This window comes from Kogia breviceps, chromosome 3, assembly GCF_026419965.1.
Source record: "Kogia breviceps isolate mKogBre1 chromosome 3, mKogBre1 haplotype 1, whole genome shotgun sequence".
Taxonomy (NCBI): domain Eukaryota; kingdom Metazoa; phylum Chordata; class Mammalia; order Artiodactyla; family Physeteridae; genus Kogia; species Kogia breviceps.
In genome coordinates, this window is record NC_081312.1 from 104355283 (window position 1) to 104378966 (window position 23684).

The following is a 23684-nucleotide window of genomic DNA, read 5'->3' on the forward strand; positions in this document are numbered from 1 at the left end:
TGGTTTTTCTACTCGGAAAGCTCCAGATTTAACTACTCCTCTCATAGTCATATTTCATATAAACAAAAAAGTAAATGTTTAAATCTTTCCTTTCTACTTTGTTTAAAGTAAAGCAGATCTGAAGTTGCTGCAGCAGAATACTGTTCCAATTCTAGAAAAAAAGTGTAATTTCAACTTGATATATGTATTTTTTGTATGACCAATTTGATATGTCTTGGTACCTGTATGAAGATTGTGTTAGAATTTTGTAAAGAAACTCACCTCAACTTCCTAGGCTGGCCAGCACTGTCTGGAAAGTTGGGCAGAAATTCAAACTTTACAGATAGTACTAAATGCAAAACAAAAACTAACAAATATCAATAAAAAGAAATTTTCCCAGTACATTATCCCAGAAGAATTGTATCAAAAGTTAAATAACAACTTGCCTTGAGATAGTAATAGTTACTATTACAATAGTAAACTACTTAAGTAGTTTAAAGTGGAATTTATATGGTAGTTGGTTGTCTAATGCCTTCTAGTTTAAAGATTTAGTGATCATTCAGTAATAATAATAATAGCATTAATGTCTAATATCTTGAGCACATCACATGCATTCTGTTATTTAATAATCACAAGCAATCCTTATTAGCTGCAGGTATTTATCTCCATTTTACACATGAGGAGATTGAGCCTTTGAGAGGTTAAGTAACCTACCTGAGAACACAGATGTTAAGTGGAAGAACCAGGATCTGAACCCACCTGTCTCTGATCTTATATTTGTTATGGTGATCTGTGATCAGTCACCTTCGATGTTACTACTTTGGCTTGCTGAAGGGTCAGATGATGGTTAGCATTTTTTTAGCAATACAGTATTTTTAAATTTAGATAGGTATGTTTCTTTTTTAGACATAAAGCTATTGCACAATTAATAGGCTACAGTAGAGTGTAAACATACTTTTATATACATTAGGAAACAAACTTCTTGTGACTCGCTTTATTGGGATACTAGCTTTTTTGCAGTAATCTGGAACACACAAAATCTCCACGGTATGCCTGTACCCTTTTTTTAAGAATTGTGAGCTTTTCAGGATAGATTTTTCAGGTTTTTCTAAAGTTTTAAGAAAAAATATCTTACTAGAGAACAAAATTTGATAATTAGTTTCAGAGTATAAATTTACTGTTTTAAACCAGTCATTTTCATCTGCTTTTGGTTTTCCTATGATGGTCTACCATACGTGAAAATTGATGGATTTTTGTCATCTATTTGTGTCTCTATTGGCTGCTCCCTTGTTTAATCTTGCTATCTCTCATGTCTCTCATGCTCATCTTCAGCTTCATCACTCTGCTGACTTTCCTTTTTGGTTCTCTCTCACAGAGTTTGAACAACCTATAAATGTTCTTGTTCTGAGATAATACAAGCAAAGCTAACACAAGAGACTAATTTCATTCTATCCTGCAGTCTACTATCAAACTATGCTCTACAGTACCTCTTAGAGCTTACAAGAAGGCTCTTCTTTAGCTTGTTCTTGGTTTGTTTTTGTTTGTTTGCTTGTTTTTTTGTTTCTTTTTTATTTTTTTGTCCATGCCTCATGGCTTGTGGGATCTTAGTTCCCTGACCAGTGATCAAACCCAGGCCCTCAGCAGTGGGCCCTGGACCTCCAGGGAATTCCCTTCTTTAGCTTGCTCTTAAATCATCTTGGATCTGTGCTGTACAGCACGGTAACCACCAAGCTATATGTGGTTATTGGGCCCTTGAAATGTGGCTAGTCTTAATTGAGATTATATTATTAAAATTGGTTTCACCTATTTCATTTTACTTTATTTAATGAGGCTAATAGAAAATTTTAAATTATGTAGCTCACATTTTATTGTATATCTCTTCATTTAATAACGTTAGGCAAAAATCACAATGAGCAAGTAAGAAACAGTTTTCTCCTTAGCTTTTGCACCAGAATCCTCTAGAGAGCAGGAGTCAGATATAAATACCTCTTGGAATTCCAGATTTCCTGCACAAGGTTTGGGTAAAGCAGGAGAATGATGTTAGCACATACTTTCTGAAGAAAGCAGCCAAAACCCAAATCATCTACCAGAGAATACTCTGACCATGTCGATTCCATAGGTTGGTTAGATTTCCATAAAAATGTTAAGATTTCATTCCAGTCTTTCTGTTCTCAGACATACAGGTTTATCGTCAGGCTAGGATCAATAAAACTTCTAAAAGCTTATTTTGTTTGAAGGACTAAGGGAACAGGAACAGATGGATATAAAAGTGGACTCCTGTTTGGCAGAGGATAGAAATGACTACAGAGGAGTGTCATCCTGTGAACTGCTTCCTGCTTGTAAAGGCCTTTCCACTTCACAGTGGCAAGAACAGAAAGTAAGGGGTTGCATAAGAGACCAGAGTTCTACCACACCCTGATTTTTTTCCTGTAATGAATTACAGATTTTTCTTATCTTACCTTAACCTACATTGTTAGACTGTGAGCTTCATGAGAACACAGGACAAAGAATTAGTTGTCTTTATATTGCCTGTAACAGATAACTGTACCAACAACAGTAAAACCATGTTATGGCATCCTTAAGACAATGACAATGTTTGGACCACAGGGGGTTCTTGCTGCCCTGCACTTCTACTAGTCCATACAACTCTTTTGTATGAATTAGGAAAAAAGTACCCCTTTCTCAAGTTACTTTACTGCCATCTGTTGGAAAATTATTGTAATAGAATGCAGATCTTTAATGACTATGGTATGAATGATACCTCCCTTCAGAGTTATTCAGTATACAGCCTGCTCAGCTGTACATGGTAGCCCTGGGACCACCCCAGGAGTCCACTGGTCACCCAGTGGGCTGAGAAAGTCAATGTTTGAGCAAATCTCAATTCATGAGGCACACCAGTGTCTTGGGAAACCAGATACCTATGCTAAGAACTGAAACCTTATAGTAACCGTATGAAGTGGGGATTCTTAGAATCCCAGTTTTTCAGATGAGCAAGCTGAGGCATAGAGAGGTTAAATAATTGGCCCACGGTCTCATGTCTGTTAGGTGACTGAGTGGGCATTTAAACGTAGCAGTGAGATTCCAGAGCCTAGGTTCTAAACCACAGTCATATGCTCCTCTTGCAAACCTCTGTTAACCACACTGGATGCAGAAGTTTCCAAGCCCCATTCTTGTTTTTATCTGAGCCCACTCGAGTAGTTTAGACATCTGCCCGTAAGTTCTTTGGATGAGTCTACAGCTGTAGTCTTTTTTAGGCTTTGGCAAAGGAAGAGAGATTTGTGTTTTCTTCTGCCAGAATTTGTTTGTATTGAAGAAGGTGCTGTCCCTTCTTTATATTTCAGAATAACCCCTGGTTCTTTTACTGCTATGTGGCTTTATTTCTTCCCACCAGTCTCCATCCTTGAATTGCAGGATGATCCACCCAAACTGCTACCAGCTGTGTAGTTTGTCCTAGTCTCTCACTCTTCAAGATTTCCCTCCCTTTGTAAAGGCTACTAGGATTTTATCTCCAGGACTACCCCTCCTTCCTTTTGTGTCTGTTCCTTTCTTTAATCTCACCTCTTCTTGAACCCTTAATTGCTGTTCTCCCCTCCAACATCACCTCTCATTTTCCCCCCAAATTATCTTACTATCTGATTTAGAAAGAAAGTGCCTCAGGTTAGGCATTGCCTTGTTATGTTGTGAAGCAGTGTCTAAAGTGCTCCGTAAATTGGCATCTGTGGAGAGTTTTGTACATACTAATTATTATTATTGAAATACAGAAATGCTTTCTGAACCATGAGGAAGCATCCTACGACACTAGTCAAATTGCCTGTGCATGTTTTTTAAAAAAGAAGGAAAAAGCCTCTCTTCCTGTCTTAGAGAGCTATCAGATCTCAGAACAGCAGCCAAAATCTCAGGACTCGTTCAGGGCTGTTGTTTCAAAGCTTTTATATTTATTAAGAGAACCATGTTTGCAAGATAGTATAAAATAAGGTCCTGTTGGTCATGTGGACCTATTTGGGCAATTTATGCTGGTCAGAAAGGAGGGAATGACCCTGGAACCACTTGCCTTTGGTTTCCTTTGCCCCAGAGTCTGTTATTTCCTTAGTGACATTTATGGATAAAGCCAACAGTATTCATTTCTCAGGGGGTATAAAGTAAATTTCATTTATATCATATTTATGTTGATGTGTAGTGCCAGAGTGAATCAACATTTTTATTAGCATTTTATTTATTTATTATTATTATTATTATTATTATTATTTTTGGTGGTACGCGGGCCTCTCACTGTTGTGGCCTCTCCCGTTGCGGAGCGCAGGCTCCGGACGCGCAGGCTCAGCGGCCACGGCTCACGGGCCCAGCCGCTCCGCGGCATGTTGGGATCCTCCCGGACCGGGGCATGAACTCGTATCCCCTGCATCGGCAGGCGGACTCTCAACCACTGCGCCACCAGGGAAGCCCCTTATTAGCATTTTATAATGCAAATGGAGAGGCTTTTAAAACTGGCTGAATTTTTTTTTTAAATAAATTTATTTTTTTTATTTTTGGCTGTGTTGGGTCTTCGTTTCTGTGTGAGGGCTTTCTCTAGTTGCAGCGAGCGGGGGCCACTCTTCATCGCGGTGCACAGGCCTCTCTTGTTGCGGAGCACAGGCTCCAGATGCGCAGGCTCAGTAGCTGTGGCTCACGGGCCCAGTTGCTCTGCAGCATGTGGGATCTAACCAGACCAAGGCTCGAACCCATGTCCCCTGCACTGGCAGGCAGATTCTCAACCACTGCACAACCAGGGAAGCCAAAACTGGCTGAATTTTAATGAAGACATGTATGTCAGAAAGACTCATTTACAGAACTGTTGATCCTTCCCAATACTTGCTTTGACAATATACTTAAAAGAGTGGTTAGTGAGACAGTGTCTGTCTAAATATCTTACTTTAAAAATCTTTACACTAGAACATTTTGGCCTGGTTTTCCTGAATGTAGGATTTAGTAAGTATATTTTGATTAATAATTTAATGAATGTTCTTTCTTGAAAGAAATGCTAGTCAGAATAAACTGAAATGATGCTAAAATTATCAATTGAAGTTACCTGTAAAATCTTCAATGGAAAATAGTGGTGCTTGTTTATTACTCATGTGAGTGTCCATGTCTGGTAAGACAGTATAATGACAGGGCCTTATTGCATTGTCCAACCATGTATGGTCATAATTGACACACTGGATTATGTTTAAGATAGAATCATGGAACATGGGATTGCTTTTTATCCTCACCCATACATTTTACTTTCTGCAGTATACCCTCCACCCTAAGACACAGTCTCTTTAGGCCAAATTGCTCTTTCTTATCTTCAGGCTTTTGATGGTTAACTATAGAGCAAGTTGAATCAAAAAACAAGCCTGGCTCATTTTAGATTTTTAGATGATTAACTCACAATGGGGGCTAGGTTGTATCCTTTCCGGGGTACACAGTGTATCTTACTGCTCTAGAAGCAATGGACACTTTATGCCTTTAAAGATGAGACCCAGAGATATGCTGTCAGTGTGCTGTGTTGAGTTACAGGTTTCAAGCTGCACAAGAGCTGAGGATCATCTGTTTTACTGGTCCTCAGCTCTAGCTGTACATTAGAGCATCATGGGGAACTTTTTAAGAAAGGTCCAATGCTGGAGAGCTTTTTTAAAAAGCTCCAGTGCTCATAAATAAGATTATGAGCAGTACAGAAAACAAAGTGGGACCACCTGATGCTGTCATTGACTTTGAAGTATCTGCCCTGTAATAAAACTGAGTGTGATAGAGCCACCTTCAATGCCTTCCATGTTATTCATATTGAGGAGAAACTTTACTGTCATTTGTGACAAAACTGTAGTGTTATTTTGGTTACATGGTAGGTGCACCCCCTACCCAAGCCAGGACTTGTTAGTTCAGTTTATGTGTGGGAAAAGCTTTTCAGTTGAAGCTTTAATTATCCCTACTAGACAGAATAGAGCAGCTAAGCTCTTTTAATTAAGCACTTATTAAGTCAGTTTTCCGTGATGATAGTGAATTTTACTTGTCAAACATGGATACTTTAAATTTTTTAGATAAAGGGACAGAGAGCAGCAGTAAGTCATCATTCCCTTTGTAATTAGTGGGGGCAGAGGGGTAGGAAGAGATGCAAATATCATCAACATTTACTTAGAAACTACAGTGTGGTGACCCATTTATTAGGCGTTAGAAATACACAGGTTCATTCTATGCCTTTGAGAAATTTGTTAGTTTTTAGTTAAGGAGATTGTATGTGTGTGTGCTTCTTGAGACTGATTTGTATTTTTGGTTTTTCTAAATAAGAAGTTTAATAAATATACCCTAATTACCACTTCCACAAATATCCATGAGAAGGCAAACAAGTCAAAATATATTTTAATATGTGTACGTGTATGTGTTTATATGTTAATATACAGTGTGTTTGTATTGTGAATGGTTACATACAGAGTGATGAGTTGAAGTGTGGTTATCCAAATGAGTAGCATAGACCAAAAAGTGCTACCTCACAGGAAATTATGAGATTAAGTGAAATAGTTGATGTAAAATGCTTAGTACAGTGGTTGACACATAGGTAATGCTCAATAACTCTCATTATCCATGTATTTATTATTATACCACCACCGCTATAGGAATTCAGAGGAAAGTGAGGACTATGGGTTAGGGAGATCAGAGAAGGAGGAAAGCATAATTTAAGTAATACATATTGCATCTATCTTATGTAAAATACTTTTGGTGTAAGACTCGAGTTGCTAATAGCAAATACTTTGGAAGGTATAATATAATATAAATACATACTAATGATATGGTCTCTTGTTTCAGGAACTTTATATTGCTGTAGGAATATCTGGAGCCATCCAACATTTAGCTGGGATGAAAGACAGCAAGGTAACTACATAACAATAAAGATGCTAAGAGGAAAAGTTTTCATATTTTAAAACTTGGGTTTGACTGGTATGTTTCCATGTAGTTATAGTGTGTGTAGTGGAACTATTCACATGAACACAAATCTAGGAACTGAAAGATAAATAAGCTACTGTACCCTGCCTGAAGATGTACCATTGGTAGGAGAGGCAGTGCTATGTCATGGAAAGAGGTGTGAACCTGAATCCCAGCTCCACTGCCAACTTACCACGTGACATGTCCTATTGGTACCTCAGTTCTGTGTCTGCCAAATGCAGGTGTTGGGTGATGATCTCTAAGATCCCTTTCAGCTCTGACAATCTATGGATTGAAAATGTGGGGTGAAAACAACTTGATGAAGTTCTGACTTATCTAGTTTATGAGGTTCTGATGCCTGATTCTCTGTCTGCTCCACCCTAGTCCCCTAACGGTCCCACCCTCATACCTCAGCAAGGCCCCTCTTCTTGGATTGTTTCTAAATTGTGACTGACATGTTTTGGATTGGAGTGTCTCAAAACCTCAGTAATTGTCAAAAATACAGTGTATAGGGCTTCCCTGGTGGTGCAGCGGTTGAGAGTCTGCCTGCCAATGAAGGGGACATGGGTTTGAGACCTGGTCTGGGAAGATCCCACATGCCATGGGGCAACTGGGCCCGTGAGCCAAAGCTACTGAGCCTGCGCGTCTGGAGCCTGTGCTCCGCGACAAGAGAGGCCGCGACAGTGAGAGGCCCGCGCACTGCGCTGAAGAGTGGCCCCCGCTTGCTGCAACTAGAGAAAGCCCTTGCACAGAAATGAAGACCCAACATAGCCAAAAATAAATAAATTTATAAAAATACAGTGTATAGTGGAAACACTTGATTTTAACTTGCTACTTGAACTCTGTGTGATGACTCTGTGAACATATATTTCAGAATATAACACATTAATTCATGCATAACAATGCAGTTTGAATTATGAACTTAGTCTTTCATGAAGTCAGAGATGCCTCTGACACTCCTGCTTTTATCCATTCAGATGGAAGTTTGATATAAAAGGTAATAAAACTTTTAATAGGTTTAACTTCTAACTTGAAAAGATGCATGCACTACCTCCTTGTAACCTCTAAATGAATTGGCCCCAAATCAGTCAGATTTCACAGTTGGATGGCAGGTTTCTTTACTGAGCTCTGAAAACAGCAGTGCCAATGGGGAAAATGTTATTGCTGCATTAGAGGAAAAAAACCACTCCAACACCAGCAACCTTAAAAAATATTTTTAGCTGGGCCAGTTCAGACATATCTAGAATTCTGCTTCTCTAAAATAAAAGACTCTACCTGCCTAGACGATCTTGGTGAAAGTTCTCATTACATGCCAGCAGGGCTGGATTGGGAGAAATGGACTAGATAGTCAAAGCAAAAAGAATAATTGAAGTAAGGAGACCAGTGTTGGGGAACAATCCATAAGAATAAACTTGAGCCAAGAATTTGTCTCTCCATCCCATCAACAAATATTTATTAAATGTGTACTTTTTTTTTTTTTTTTTTTTTTTTTTTTTTTTGCGGTATGCGGGCCTCTCACTGTCGTGGCTTCTCCCATTGCGGAGCACAGGCTCCGGACGCACAGGCCCAGCGGCCATGGCTCACGGGCTCAGTCGCTCCGCGGCATGTGGGATCTTCCCGGACCAGGGCACGAACCCGTGTCTCCTGCATCGGCAGGCGGATTCTCAACCACTGCGCCACCGGGGAAGCCCTAAATGTGTACTTTGTACTAGATGCTGGAGGTGCTCAAATGAAAAAGACATAGTCCTTGCCATCACTGTCTTGTGTGGGAGACACAGCAGTCTTAGGTTGTAATTTTGGTTAAGCTCTAAAATGGAATATTAAGTAATTGGTTTAAATCTGATAGCTGCATTGCATATAAGCTGTAGTTTTAGTTAGCATTGTGGTCTAGTTGAAAGAATATGAAATTTGATGGAAGTATATACATATTAATATGGTTGAATACAGTCTGTGCTTTAAAAGGTCTGTAAGAAAGAAGAACATGCATTTATAAGGACATATTAAAAGAGCTCTAAGGTGCAAGTAAGATTTTATCATAGTTATTTACAGTTGATAATTCAGGAATATTCTTTTAGTAATCTGAAAAACTGTGAACAGCCCAAATCTTTTTTCTTAAATACTATAGTGGTTCCTTTCCCACAGTTACATGTTCTTTCTTTAAAAATAACTTTTATATAGTGGGATGAAAAAGCTTTCAGATGATTAAACTGTCAGATGTTTGACTAGGTGGCCTCCAGGAAAATCATTAACCATCGTTAATTAAATAAATCTCTGCTAGTAGCTGTGAAGCAGGCTACATATTCCCAGAAGAGAAACACCTCGATGCAAATCAATGCCTGTGATTCAAAATGTTTGTCCTTGTGACTTTGGATTTGAGGCTCATATTGAAACCCTCGTTTATCGTCTCTGACCATACTTTAATATATATGGCATGTTTCTCTGGATCAGTAGTTACCTGGACTACAGTGTGCACCAGTTTCAGATATTCCTGAGTATTCTGCCTCAGGGCCCCTCTAGGGGAATTACACATAATGTCATGTAGCCTATATTTTAAGTCAGACTATATCAAAATACTTTAAAAAGGTGTTCCAGCTGTTTTCATGAGATGGAGTAATAGGCCGGGAAGCACTTAATTTTACTTCTAGAGATTCACATTATTATGATCTTTTTATTAAAATAACACCATGTTAGAGTCAAAACTCTAATTTTACTTTAATTGCAATGGTGTTGGAAGCATCTGTGGGGAATACCAAACTATTTGTAACTTATAAATAAATCTGTTGTTAATCGAATAATTGTGTAAACATAACACCTTTTTTAGTGACTATTTCTCCTTAATCTGTTACTGATCTGTCATTATAACCTTTTACACTTAAAAATTTTATAGGAGATAAGAGGAACTTGTGGTAGTTTTTGTAGGAGATGTAGTAATTTACTTTATTACATTTATTCATATTTGCTGCATACATAAAGGCTTAAACTTTTTTGTTTTAAAGTTCATCTTAACAGGCTGACTAGATAGTTAACTTTTCTATTCTCACATAGACCCAGAATAGTAATTTTAAAATACTAAATTGAATGCAGGATACATTCAATACATGGAGGATAAATCGTGAGCTACAAAGCCTATTAGGATTAGGATATGGATTAGGAATTAGGATATGGATTTGTTACGTTTTTTAAGTTGAAATCTAGCATTTATAGTCACAAGTTTAAATGTATATACTTGTTAATAGGAGATAGAAAATACTAATCATTTTATAAGTGAAATAAGCTGAGGATTGACTCTAATATGTATCTCATGATGATTTTATAAAGTAGACTTCTAACTGTCTTATTGAATAAAGCACTCCAAATATAAAATAAGTTAATTAATCTTTCATCCATGGTTTTCATTCAATATATCTAAAATTTTTCGATGAACTGCAAAACTTTGCAGTTATATTTGGTTTGTTTGGTTTAAGTCAGATTATTGAGGTATAATTTATATAGAGAAAATTCAAAGTTTTTAGTACACTGCACTTAATTTTTTTTGCATGGTAAAATACACATAAAATTTACCATCTTAACCATTTTTAAGTATAAAATTAGATGTGTACACACTGTCAGTGGTATTAAATACATTCATAATGTCATGCACCCATCACCACCATCTAACTCCAGAACTCTTTTCATCTTGTAAAACTGAAACTCCATACCCATTAAACAGTAACGTCCCAGTCTCCCCCGACACTCTCCAGATCCTGGCGACCACAGTTCTATTTTTTGTCTCCGTGATTTTGACTATTCTAAGTATGTCTTTTAAGTAGAATCATCATTTGGTATTTCTCTTTCTCTGACTGGCTTATTTCACTTAGCATAATGTCCTCAAGGTTAATACATGCAGCATGTGTCAGAATTTCCTTCATTTTTAGGCTAATAATATTCCATTGTATGTATGTACCACATTTTGCTTATCCATTCATCCATCTGTGGACACAAGCGTTGCTTCCAAGTTTTAGCCTTTGTGAGTAAAGGTGCTATGAACATGGGTGTACAAATATGTTTTCAAGGCCCTGTTTTCAATTCTTTTGGGTATACATCCAGAAGTGGAATTGCTAGATCATATGGTAATTCTATTTTTTAATTTTTTGAGGGACCACCATAATGTTTTCCACAGCAAGTGTACCACTTTACATTCCCACCAACAATGCACAAGGGTTCCAATTTTTCCACAACCTTGTCAGCACTTGTCTGGTTTTTTTTTTATAGTAGCCATCCTGATGGATCTGAGGTAGTATCTTATTGTAGTTTTGACTTGCATTTCCCTAATGATCAGTGATGTTGAGCATTTTTTCATGTGCTTATTGGCCATTTGTATATCTTCTTTGGAGAAGTAGCTATGGAAGTCATTCACCCAATTTTTGAATTGGGTAGTTTGGTTTTTTTGTTGTTGAGTTTAGTAGATTTTTGAATATATTCTGTATGATAATCCTTTATCATGGGACTTCCTTGGTGACGCAGTGGTTAAGAATCTGCCTGCCAATGCAGGGGACACAGGTTCGAGCCCTGGTCCGGGAAGCTCCCACAGGCCACGAAACAACTAAGCCTGTGCGCCACAACTACTGAGCCTGTGCTCTAGAGCCCGTGAGCCACAACTACTGAAGCCTGTGCACCTAAAGCCCATGCTCTGCAAGAAGAGAAGCCACTGCAATGAGAAGCCCGTGCCCCACAGCAAAGAGTAGCCCCCGCTCACCACAACTAGAGAAAGCCCACATGCAGCAATGAAGACCCAACACAGCCAAAAACTAATTAATTAATTAATTTTAAAATCCTTTATCAGATATATGATTTGAAAATATTTTCTCCCATTCTCTGGGTTACCTTTTTACTCTGTTGATAGTGCCTTTGGATACACAAAATTTTTAAATTTCTATGAAGTTCAATTTGTCTATTTTTTAATTGCCTATACCTTTGATGTCATATCCAAGAAATCATTGCCAAAACCAACATCATGCAGCTTTTGCCCTACGTTTTTCATCTGAGAGTTTTGTAGTTTTAAGTGTAATGTTTAAATCTTTGATCTGTTTTGAGTTAGTTTTTGTATATAGTGTTAGGTAAGGGGCCAACTTCATTTATTTGTATATGGATATCCAGTTTTCCCAACACCATTTCTGAAAAGGCTATCCTTTCCCCATTGAATGATCTTGACACCCTTGTCAAAAATCATTTGACCATATATGTGAGGGTTTATTCCTGGGCTCCCTCTTCTATTTCATTGGTCCTATTTAGGGTCCCTTGAGAGTCCATATAAATTTTAGGATGAGTTTTTCAATTTCTGCAAAAGTCACTGGAGGGACAGTTTTGATGGATATAGGATTATTGGTTGACAGGTTTTTTTCTTTTAGCACTTTGAATATATCAGTTCACTACCTTCTGGTCTCCAAAGTTTGTGATGGAAAAATCTGCTGATTGTCTTATTGAGGATTCCTTGTGTGTAGCAAATCAATTCTGTTTTCAAGATTCTCTTTTTATCTTCAGCTTTTGAAAGTGATTTTGTGTCTCAGTGTGGATCTCTGATTCATCTTACTTGAAGTTTTTTGAGTTTCTTGGCTGCTTCTATTCATGTCTCTAACCAAGTTATTTCTTTAAATATTCAGCCATTATTTCTTTAAATATTCTCTCTGCCCTCTTCTCTCTCTTCTCTTTCTGAGACTCCCACCATAGGTATTTTGGTCCTTTTAATGGTGGTCCACAGGTGCCTTAGGCTCTGTTCACTTTTCTTAAATCTTTTTTCTTTCTGTTCTTCAAGCTTGTTAATTTCCATCATCCTGTCTTCAAATTTGCTGATTCATTCTCCTGCATGCTCAAGTCTGCCTTTGGATCCCTCTAGTGAATTTTTCATTTCAGTTTTTGTACTTTTCAGTTCCAGAATGTCTTTTTGGTTTCTTTTTGGATTTTCTCTTTATCACTGTTTCCATTTTGTTCACACATTGTTTTCTTGACCTTCTCCTCATCTTTACTTCTTTTAGCATGTGTAAGATGACTATTTTAAAGTCTTTGTCTAGTAGATCTGCCATCAGGTCTTTTTCAGGAACAGTTTCTGTTGTTTTTTTTTTTTTCCTTTGAATGGGCCATACTTTTTGTTTCTTTGTATGCCTTGTGATTTTTTTTGTTGAAAACTGGATGCTTGAATCTAATAATGTGGTTATCTCTGGAAATCAGGTTCTCCTTTTTCCCCAGGTTTGCTGGGTTTTTTGTTATTGTTTTTGCTTATTATTGTTCTTGGTTTTTTTGATTGTTGTAGGCTGTCTCTGTGCCAAGTATTAACCTGAGGTGTAAACTTACTGTCTTCTTGGGTCTTTTCAGAGCCTGTGCCTTTCCCTGGGCATGTATGGTCACTTTGTAGTTTTCTCCTGATATGCATTTGCTTTTGAATGTCCTAGGCTTTAATGTCTGGCTCCCAAAAGGGGAAAAAGAGAAAAATGAAGAGCACTGATCCTTTAAATCTCCTGGAAATAACTTTGACTGGAGGGGGAAAGCATGAACAATGATGGTACAACAGCAGGAGCCACTGTCCTCTTTGCACCTTTGTGATCAGAAGCAGCATTCCAGGATCAAAGCACAAATCCTCAATATTTGGAGAATAGGGTCCTTTTTGCCCACACTGGCTCCTGTAAGCTGTGTGAAAGCTGCCTCAGGAACATGTGCACAGCTGCCTGCCACTAGGGCTGGGAGTTGGGGGGTGGGTAGCAACTATTTTGCTAAGAGTTACAGTTTACCATGCAAGTCTTCCCCTGGAAGTTGCAAACCTTTAATAGATTCCAAAGTTCCAAAATGGTTACATTAGAAAGATTCTGCCAGTTCAGTTGTAGTGTAGGTGAGGAGACAGATTCCCAATGCTTCCTACTTGGCTATCTTCCCAGAATCCTCTCCTCTGATTTGTTACTTACCTAAAACATTGTTTTTCATAAGTAAAAAAATAACTTTAAAAAATAATGATTTAAAACCTTTTTATTAAGAAACAGGAAACATCTCGAATAAACAACCTAACTTTGCACTTAAAGCAATTAGAGAAAGAAGAACAAAAAACCCCCAAATTTAGCAGAAGGAAAGAAATCATAAAGATCAGATCAGAAATAAATGAAAAAGAAGTGAAGGAAACAATAGCAAAGATCAATAAAACTAAAAGCTGGTTCTTTGAGAAGATAAATAAAATTGATAAACCATTAGCCAGACTCATCAAGAATAAAAGGGAGAAGACTCAAATCAATAGAATTAGAAATGAAAAAGGAGATATAACAACTGACACTGCAGAAATACAAAAGATTATTAGAGATTACTACAAGCTAACTGTATGCCAATAAAATGGACAACCTGGAAGAAATGGACAAATTCTTAGAAATGCACAACCTGCCGAGACTGAACCAGGAAGAAATAGAAAATATGAACAGACCAATCACAAGCACTGAAATTGAAACTGTGATTAAAAATCTTCCAGCAAACAAAAGTCCAGGACCAGATGGCTTCACAGGCGAATTCTATCAAACATTTAGAGAAGAGCTAACACCTATCCTTCTCAAACTCTTCCAACAGATAGCAGAGGGAGGAACACTCCCAAACTCATTCTATGAGGCCAACATCACCCTGATACCAAAACCAGACAAAGACGTCACAAAGAAAGAAAACTACAGGCCAATATCACTGATGAACATAGATGCAAAAATCCTCAACAAAATATTAGCAAACAGAATCCAACAGCACATTAAAAGGATCATACACCATGATCAAGTGGGGTTTATCCCAGGAATGCAAGGATTCTTCAATATACGCAAATCAATCAACGTGATACACCATATCAACAAACTGAAGGAGAAAAACCATATGATCATCTCAATAGATGCAGAGAAAGCTTTTGACAAAATTCAACACTCATTTATGATAAAAACCTTGCAGAAAGTGGGCATAGAGGGAACTTTCCTCAACATAATAAAGGCCATATATGACAAACCCACAGCTAGCATTGTTCTCAATGGTGAAAAACTGAAACCATTTCCACTAAGATCAGGAACAAGACAAGGTTGCCCACTCTCACCACTCTTATTCAACATAGTTTTGGAAGTTCTAGCCACAGCAATCAGAGAAGAAAAAGAAATAAAAGGAATCCAAATTGGAAAAGAAGAAGTAAAGCTGTCACTGTTTGCAGATGACATGATACTATACATAGAGAATCCTAAGGATGCTACCAGAAAACTACTAGAGCTAATCAATGAATTTGGTAAAGTTGCAGGATACAAAATTAATGCACAGAAATCTCTGGCATTCTTATACACTAATGATGAAAAATCTGAGAGTGAAATTAAGAAAACGCTCCCATTTACCATTGCAACAAAAAGAATAAAATATCTAGGAATAAACCTACCTAAGGAGACAAAAGACTTGTATGCAGAAAACTATAAGACACTGATGAAAGAAATTAAAGATGATACAAATAGGTGGAGAAATATACCATGTTCTTGGATTGGAAGAATCAACATTGTGAAAATGACTATGCTACCCAAAGCAATCTACTGATTCAATGCAATCCCTATCAAATTACCACTGGCATTTTTTACAGAACTAGAACAAAAAATTTCACAATTTGTATGGAAACACAAAAGACCCCGAATAGCCAAAGCAATCTTGAGAATGAGAAATGGAGCTGGAGGAATTAGGCTCCCTGACTTCAGACTCTACTACAAGGCTACAGTAATCAAGACAATATGGTACTGGCACAAAAACAGAAATATAGATCAATGGAACAGGATAGAGAGCCCAGAGATAAACCCACACACATATGGTCACCTTATCTTTGATAAAGGAGGGAAGGATATACAGTGGAGAAAAGACAGCCTCTTCAATAAGTGGTGCTGGGAAAACTGGACAGCTACATGTAAAAGTATGAAATTAGAACAATCCCTAACACCACACACAAAAATAAACTCAAAATGGGTTAAAGACCTAAATGTAAGGCCAGACACTATCAAACTCTTAGAGGAAAACATAGGCAGAACACTCTATGACATAAATCACAGCAAGATCCTTTTTGACCCATCTCCTAGAGAAATGGAAATAAAAACACAAATAAACAAATGGGACCTAATGAAACTTAAAAGCTTTTGCACAGCAAAGGATACCATAAACAAGACCAAAAGACAACCCTCAGAATGGGAGAAAATATTTGCAAATGAAGCAACTGACAAAGGATTAATTTCCAAAATTTATAAGCAACTCATGCAGCTCAATAACAAAAAAACAATCAACCCAATCCAAAAATGGGCAGAAGAACTAAATAGACATTTCTCCAAAGAAGATATACAGATTGCTAACAAACACATGAAAGAATGCTCAACCTCATTAATCATTAGAGAAATGCAAATCAAAACTACAATGAGATATCATCTCACACCGGTCAGATTGGCCATCATCAAAAACTCTAGAAACAATAAATGCTGGAGAGGGTGTGGAGAAAAGGGAACCCTCTTGCACTGCTGGTGGGAATGTAAATTGATACAGCCGCTATGGAGAACAGTATGGAGGTTCCTTAAAAAACTACAAATAGAACTACCATATGACCCAGCAATCCCACTACTGGGAATATACCCTGAGAAAACTATAATTCAGAAAGACTCATGTACCAAAATGTTCATTGCAGCTCTATTTACAATAGCCAGGACATGGAAGCAACCTAAGTGTCCATCAACAGATGAATGGATAAAGAAGATGTGGCACATATATACAATGGAATATTACTCAGCCATAAAAAGAAATGAAACTGAGTTATTTATAATGAGGTGGATGGACCTGGAGTCTGTCATACAGAGTGAAGTAAGTCAGAAGGAGAAAAACAAATACCGTATGCTAACACATATATATGGACTCTAAGGGAAAAAAATGTCATGAAGAGGTTAGTGGTAGGACGGGAATAAAACACAGACTCACTCGAGCATGGACTGGAGGATATGGGGAGGGGGAGGGGTGGGCTGTGACGAAGTGGGGGAGTGGCAGGGACATATATACACTATCAAATGTAAATTAGATAGCTGGTGGGAAGCTGCTGCATAGCACAGGGAGATCACCTCTGTGCTGTGTGACCGCCTGGGGGGGTGGGATAGGGAGGATGGGAGAGAGGGTGATGCAAGAGGGAGGAGATGTGGGAGCATGTGTGTATGTATAACTGATTTAGTTTGTTGTAGAGGGAAAACTAACACACTATTGTAAAACAATTATACTCCAATAAAGATGTTAAAAAAAAATAAAATAAAAAATAAAAAAATAAAACCTTTTTAATACTGCAATGGGCTAGTGGTGGGGGTGGGAGATAATCTTGTTATGTTCCAATCCAGAAATTTCTAAACTTACAATATTGGCATAAATTAATCAAACTAATCTTATTTGGTAGACATTTTTAAGAATACAAATTTGTTGTTAGGGAAGTTAGAATAGAACCATCAGTCTGTGTAGTATGTTTTCTTATAAAGGCCAAACTCTTTCTTTTTGTTTCACAGACAATTGTGGCTATTAACAAAGACCCAGAAGCTCCAATTTTTCAAGTGGCAGATTATGGAATAGTTGCAGATTTATTTAAGGTAAGTTGGCCTTGAGAGTGATGGCTGTTATCTAGGTTGTCATCCAACAACCTCCAGGAGTTGGTCAGGGAGGAAGCTATTATAGGAAAACATTGTGTGTTTGTGTATCTGTGTCTATCTGTGTATGTATATATTAATATATGCAATTTTGAACTATTTAAAGTGAAGAGTTGTTCTGCTTAATATATGATGTTTATATAGAGCATTATAACGTTCCCTTTAAGAAGTCCATATTGTCTTTCAAACATCCACATGGCTCTTGGCATCTCATATGCCAAGTTAGTATACAGTGTGAAATGACTCAAGTAATTGTAACCTAGAACCATATCTGGCAGGTACCTTAAAGAAATTCACATCATAACCCCTCATACAGAGATTTACTAGTGATGCTATAGCTTTTCATGGGATGAGTGGGCACTCAAGTCCACTTTATCTACTCAGCAAGTATGCTCTGCTTGCTGTGTTTGAGAGTCAGAGGCCTTCCTAACAGTGACAGCTGTAGAGAAGGACACTTATTTCCCACTCCTCGCACTCTTCGTTTTTTTGAGTGTTCTTTCTACCCTGCTACCACCCCCGTATTTGCCCTGTCTGTGAGAGAATTACTTTAGTGATATTGTTGAGCACCTGATATTCATTTGGCCACATTTAAAGGTCATAGCTTATGCATGGCCTGGCCTCTTTTTGTCCCTCAGGGCCTGTCTACTAGCTTCCAGGTTACCTTGTGCAGAAATCACTCATGCAGGAATTGAGGCTCTGAAAGTAGCATCCAACCCTGGGTTTACTGGAGTGAGGAACCCCTCGCATAGAAGTATAATGAGCTACTGTGGGCCTTAATGGAGAGGCTGCAACCTGAGAACAGAGCCAGGGGTGGTCTCTCCAGCAAGAGGATTGGCCCATTACCATGGCTTCTCCAGCACTGTTTATGATCCAGATGAACTAATGAGTGTACTTTGAGAGCACATCTGTATTTTGAAGTGTATGTTCATGCTCAGTGAAAGACGGGCCCTTCAGATGCTCAGAATTATTCAGTAATGGTCCAGACTTCATGGAGAGACTAGAATTGGGGCTATTGTCCTGGGTCAGCATAGGGCAGCTTTCCCTATGGAACCCCCCCTCCCAAAAGAGCCTGTATATTGCATGAGAAAAATACACCCCCTCTTCTGTGATCCTGGGGTTCTGTATCTGAAATTTAGTGTTTAGGTAGGTTAGCTGCTCCTGTAACCTGGCCCAACTATGTAAGAACAAATAGTAGTGGCAGTCATTTGACCAAGATATCCCAGTGGGAGGAAAAGTTAGTATGAAAAAGATAAATGTTTTTGTATTTCTTTATAATAATACCTTTGTTCAAGTAGAAAGCATTTAGTTCTAGTGAGATACAGATAAAGGGATAAAGACCTTTTAATTTAAAAATGAAAGCAAACACTTTCTGAACCTTAACCATGTATCATGTTGATATGTTTGCAGACAGGCATCTACTGTAGTTACCTTTTATTTTTCCTCAAGAGAATATTTGAGTAAATCTATAAGTAATTTTGTTTATTTTAAGTTATATTATTCTGTCTGCTTGTGTACTGTGTATTGCTACTCACATGCAGGGCTTACTGGATAAAAGAATGAAGTGTTAGACAGTCGGAAATTTATGATGTTCATACTGTGTGGGACACCATTGCATCTATCATTGCTACAAAGATGCTTCTGCCTCAAGGCAGGATATCATTGCTATCTTTGTAGCAATGATAGATGCAGTGGTGTCCCACACATTGTGCCTCTTGCATTAAGGGCAGCTCCCAGGTTTAACATGAGAGAGTGTATGTATCTGTATTGTATGTGTGTGTGTGTTTGTGCTCATGCACATGATCAAAGAGATATCTCATTGAGAGTCCTAGGACAGTAAAAGTGGAAAGGGACCTCAAAGATCATCCAGTCAGCTGATTTCCAACCTGAGATTCTCAAGCTATTTTTGGTGTTTTAAGAAGCGCACTTTAAAAAATGTTTGAAAATTTTTTTATTGAGATAACATAGTTTTATAACTTTATATAAGTTTCATGTGTACAACATTTTATTTCTACTTCTGTATACCCTACAGCATGCTGACCACCAAAAATTTAGTTTCCACCTATCACCATACCATTGATCCCCTTTACTCATTGCACCCTCCCCCAAGCCCCTTCCCCACTGGCAACCACTATTCTGTTCTCTGATTCTAGTGTTTGTTTTTATTTGATGTGTTCATTTACTTTGTTTTGGTGTGGAGGGGTTATATTCCACATGAGTGAAATTGTCTTTCTCCTTCTGATTTATTTCCTTAGCGTAATACCATCAAGGTCCATCCATGTTGTCACAAATGGCAAGATTTCATCTTTTTTAATGGATGAATAGTATCCCATTGTATATGTATACACCACATCTTCTTTATCCATTTACTGTTTGATGGCCACTTAGGTTGTTTCCCTATCTTGGCTGTTGTAAATAGACTGCAGTGAACCCAGGAGTCCTCATATATCTTTTCTTTTCTCTTTTTAAAATTTCTAAAACCTTTTTGTTTTATATTGGAGTATAGCCGATTAACAATGTTGTGATAGTTTGAGGTGCACAGCAAAGCAACTCAGCCATACATATACATGTATCCATTCTCCCCCAAAGTTCCCTCCCATCCAGGCTGCCACATAACATTGAGCAGAGTTCCCTGTGCAATGCAGTAGATCCTTGTATATGGGTCATTTTAAATACCTGTATATCTTTTCAAGTCAGTGTTTTTGTATTCTTCAGATAAATACCCAGGAGTGGGATAGCTGGTTCATGTGGTAGTTCTATTCTTAATTTTGGGGGGAATCTCCATACTTTTTTCCATAGTGGCTGCACCAATTTACATTCCCACCAGCAGTGTAGGAGGGTTCCCTTTTCTTCACTTCCTCACCAACACTTGTTATTTCTTGCCTTTTTGATAATAGTCATTCTAACAGAAATGAGGTTTTGATTTGCAAGTCCCTAATAATTAGTGATGTTGAACATCTTTTCATGTGCCTGTTGGCCATCCATATGTCTTCTTTGGAAAAATGTCTATTCAGCTCCTCTGTCCATTTTTTAATCAGGGTGTTTGTTTTGTTGTTGTTGAGGTATATGAGCTCTTTACATATTTTGGACATTAACCCCTTATTGGATATATGATTTGCAGGTATCTTGTTTCATAGGTTGTCTTTCCATTTTATCAATGATTTCCTTTGTCATGCAGAAGCTTTTTAGTTTGCCATTTTTTTATTTTTTGCTTTTGTTTGCCTTGCCTGAGGAGACATATCTGGAAAGATGTTGCTAAGACTAATATCAAAGAGCATACTACCTATGTTTTCTTCTAGGAGTACTATGGTTTCAGGTCTTACATTCAAGTCTTTGATCCATTTTGAATTGATTTTTGTGTGGGGCATGGTCTATTTTCTTTTTTTTGCTAGTGGCTGTCCAGTTTTCCCAGCACCATTTATTGAAGAGACTATTCTTTCTCCATTGTATGTTCTTTGTTCCTTCATTGTAAATTAATTTTCTATATAGGTGTGGGTTTATTTCTGGGCTCTCTATTCTCTTCCACTGATCTGTGTATCTGTTTTTGTGCCAATACCATGCTGTTTTGATTACGGTGGTTTTGATATATACTTTGAAATCAGAGCATGGGATACCTCCAGCTTTGTTCTTTTTCCTCAGGATTGCTTTGGTTTTGGGGGAGGCTTTTATGTTCCATGTAAACTTTAGAATTTTTTGTTCTACTTCTGTGAAAAATGTCCTTGGGATTTTGATAGGGATTGCATTGAATCAGTAGATTGCTTTGGGCAGTATCAATATTTTAACAATGTTAATTCTTCTAGTCTATGAGCATGGAATATCTTTTCATTTCTTTATGTCTTCTTCAGTTTCTTTCAACAATGTCTTACAGTTTTCATTGTACAGGTCTTTCACTTCCTTGGTTAAATATATTACTGGGCATTTTATACTTTTTGTTGTGATTGTAAACAGGATTGTTGTCTTAATTTCTCTCTCTGCTAGTTCATTGGCAGTATGTAGAAATGCAGCAGATTTTTGTATGTTGATTTTGTACCCTGAAGCTTTGCTGTATTCATTTATTACTTCTAATAGATTTTTGATAGAATCTTTAGGGTTTTCCATATGTCAAATTATGTCATCCACAAATAGTGACATTTTTACTTCTTCCTTTCCAATTTGGATGCCTTTTATTTCTTTTTCTTGCCTAAATGCTCTGGCTAGGACTTCTAGTACTATGTTGAATAAGAGTGGTGAGAGTGGGCATCCTTGTCTTGTTCCTGACTTTAGAGGGATAACTTGGTTTTTCACCACTGAGTGTGATGTTAGTGGGTTTGATACATATGACCTTTATTATGTTGAAGTACATTCTTTCTGCACCCACTTTATTGAGAGATTTTATCATAAATGGATGTTGAATCATGTCAAGTGCTTTTTCTGCATCTGTTGAGATGATCATGTGGTTTTTGTCCTTCATTTTGTTAATGTTGTGTGTCATGTTAATTGATTTGCAGATGTTGAACCATCCTTGCATTCCTGGAATAAATCTCACTTGATCATGGTGTGTGATCCTTCTAATGTATTGTTCTATTTGGTTTGCTAATATTTTGTTGAGGATTTTTTTCATCTATATTCATCTGAGAGATTGGTCTGTAATTTTCTTTTTTTGTGTTGTCTGGGTCTGGGTCTGGTATTAGGATGATGTTGGCCTCATAAAATGAGTTAGGAAACGTTCCCTCTTCAGTTTTTTGGAATAGTTTGAGAAGGGTGGGTATTAAATCTTCTTTGAATATTTAGTAGAATTCACCTGTGAGGCCATCTGGTTCTGAACTTTTGTTTTCTGGGGAGCTTTTGATTACTGTTTCAGTCTCTGTACTAGTGACTGGTCTATTCACATTCTCTATTTTTCATGATTTAGTCTTGAAAAGTTGTATGATTCTAAGAATTTGTCCATTTCTTCTAGGTTGTCCAGTTTATTGGTGTATAGCTGTTCATAATATTCTCTTATAATCCTTTGTATTTCTGTGGTGCCCATTGTTATTTCTCCTCTTTTGTTGATTTTATTTATCAGAGCCTTCTTTTTTTCTTGGTGAGTCTAGCTAATAGTTCGTCAATTTTGTTTATCTTTTCAAAGAATCAGCTCTTAGTTTCACTGATCTTCTCTATCATCTTTTAGTTTCTATTTCATTTATTTCTGCTCTGATCTTTATTATTTCCTTCCTTCCACTGACTTTGGGCTTTGTTTGTTCTTTTTCTGGTTCCTTTAGGTATGAGGGTAGATTGTTTATTTGAGATTTTTCTTGTTTCTTGAAGTAGGCCTGTGTTGCTATAAGCTTCCCTCTCAGTAATGCTTTTGCTCCATCCCATAGATTTGGGTATGTCATATTTTCATTTTCTTTTGTCTTCAGGTAATTTTTTATTTCTCCTTTGATTTCCTCATTGGCCCAACAGTTGTTCAGTAGCATGTTGTCAATTTTCCACATTTTTATGATTTTTTCTAGCTTTCTTCTTGTAGTTGATTTCTAGATTCATACCATTATGATTAGAAAAGATGCTTGATATGATTTCGGTCTTCTTAAATGTATTGAGAGTTGTTTTGTGTCCCAACATATGGTCTATCCTTGAGAAAATTCCATGTGCATTTGAGAAGAATGTGTATTCTGCTGCATTTGGATGGCCTGTTCTGTACAAATCTATCAAATCAGATCTGATGTTTCATTTAAGGCTGCTCTTTCCTTATTTACTTTCTGTCTGAGTTATCTATTGGTTGATGTAAGTAGGATCTACTACTATTACTGTGTTGCTGTCAATTTCTCCCTGTAGGTCTGTTAATAGTTGTGTTATATATTTTGGTGCTCCTCTGTTAGGTGCATATATGTTAATAAGTTGTGTCTTCTTATGAACTGTCCCTTTTTCATTATACATTGTCCAATATGTCTCTTGTTAATATTTTTGTCTTGAAGTCTTTTTGTCTGATATGAGTGTAGCTACACTTTCTTTTGGCTGCCATTTGCTTGGAGTATCATCTTCCATCCCTTAAGAAGTCCACATTTAACTACAGGGAGACTATTTGGAGTAAGACATAATTTTTATTTGCCTTTAGCTAGAATTATGGTAGTGTCTATCTCATGCTGCTCA

General features: G+C 37.4%; 1 protein-coding gene across 4 annotated transcripts in view; it reads left to right on the forward strand.

Moving 5' to 3' along the window:
* The window catches only part of ETFA (electron transfer flavoprotein subunit alpha), a 91006-nt gene that overhangs the window by 62453 nt on the left and 4869 nt on the right, over positions 1-23684 (forward strand). For all 4 annotated transcript variants that reach the window (XR_010839736.1, XR_010839732.1, XR_010839731.1 and 1 more), the window contains 2 exons: positions 6796-6861; positions 17439-17519. Coding sequence is in view for 1 of the 4 variants with exons in the window: in XM_059058179.2 (XP_058914162.1) it covers positions 6796-6861; positions 17439-17519 (147 nt within the window). In the remaining 3 variants the exon portion in view is untranslated. The remainder of the gene's footprint in view (positions 1-6795; positions 6862-17438; positions 17520-23684) is intronic.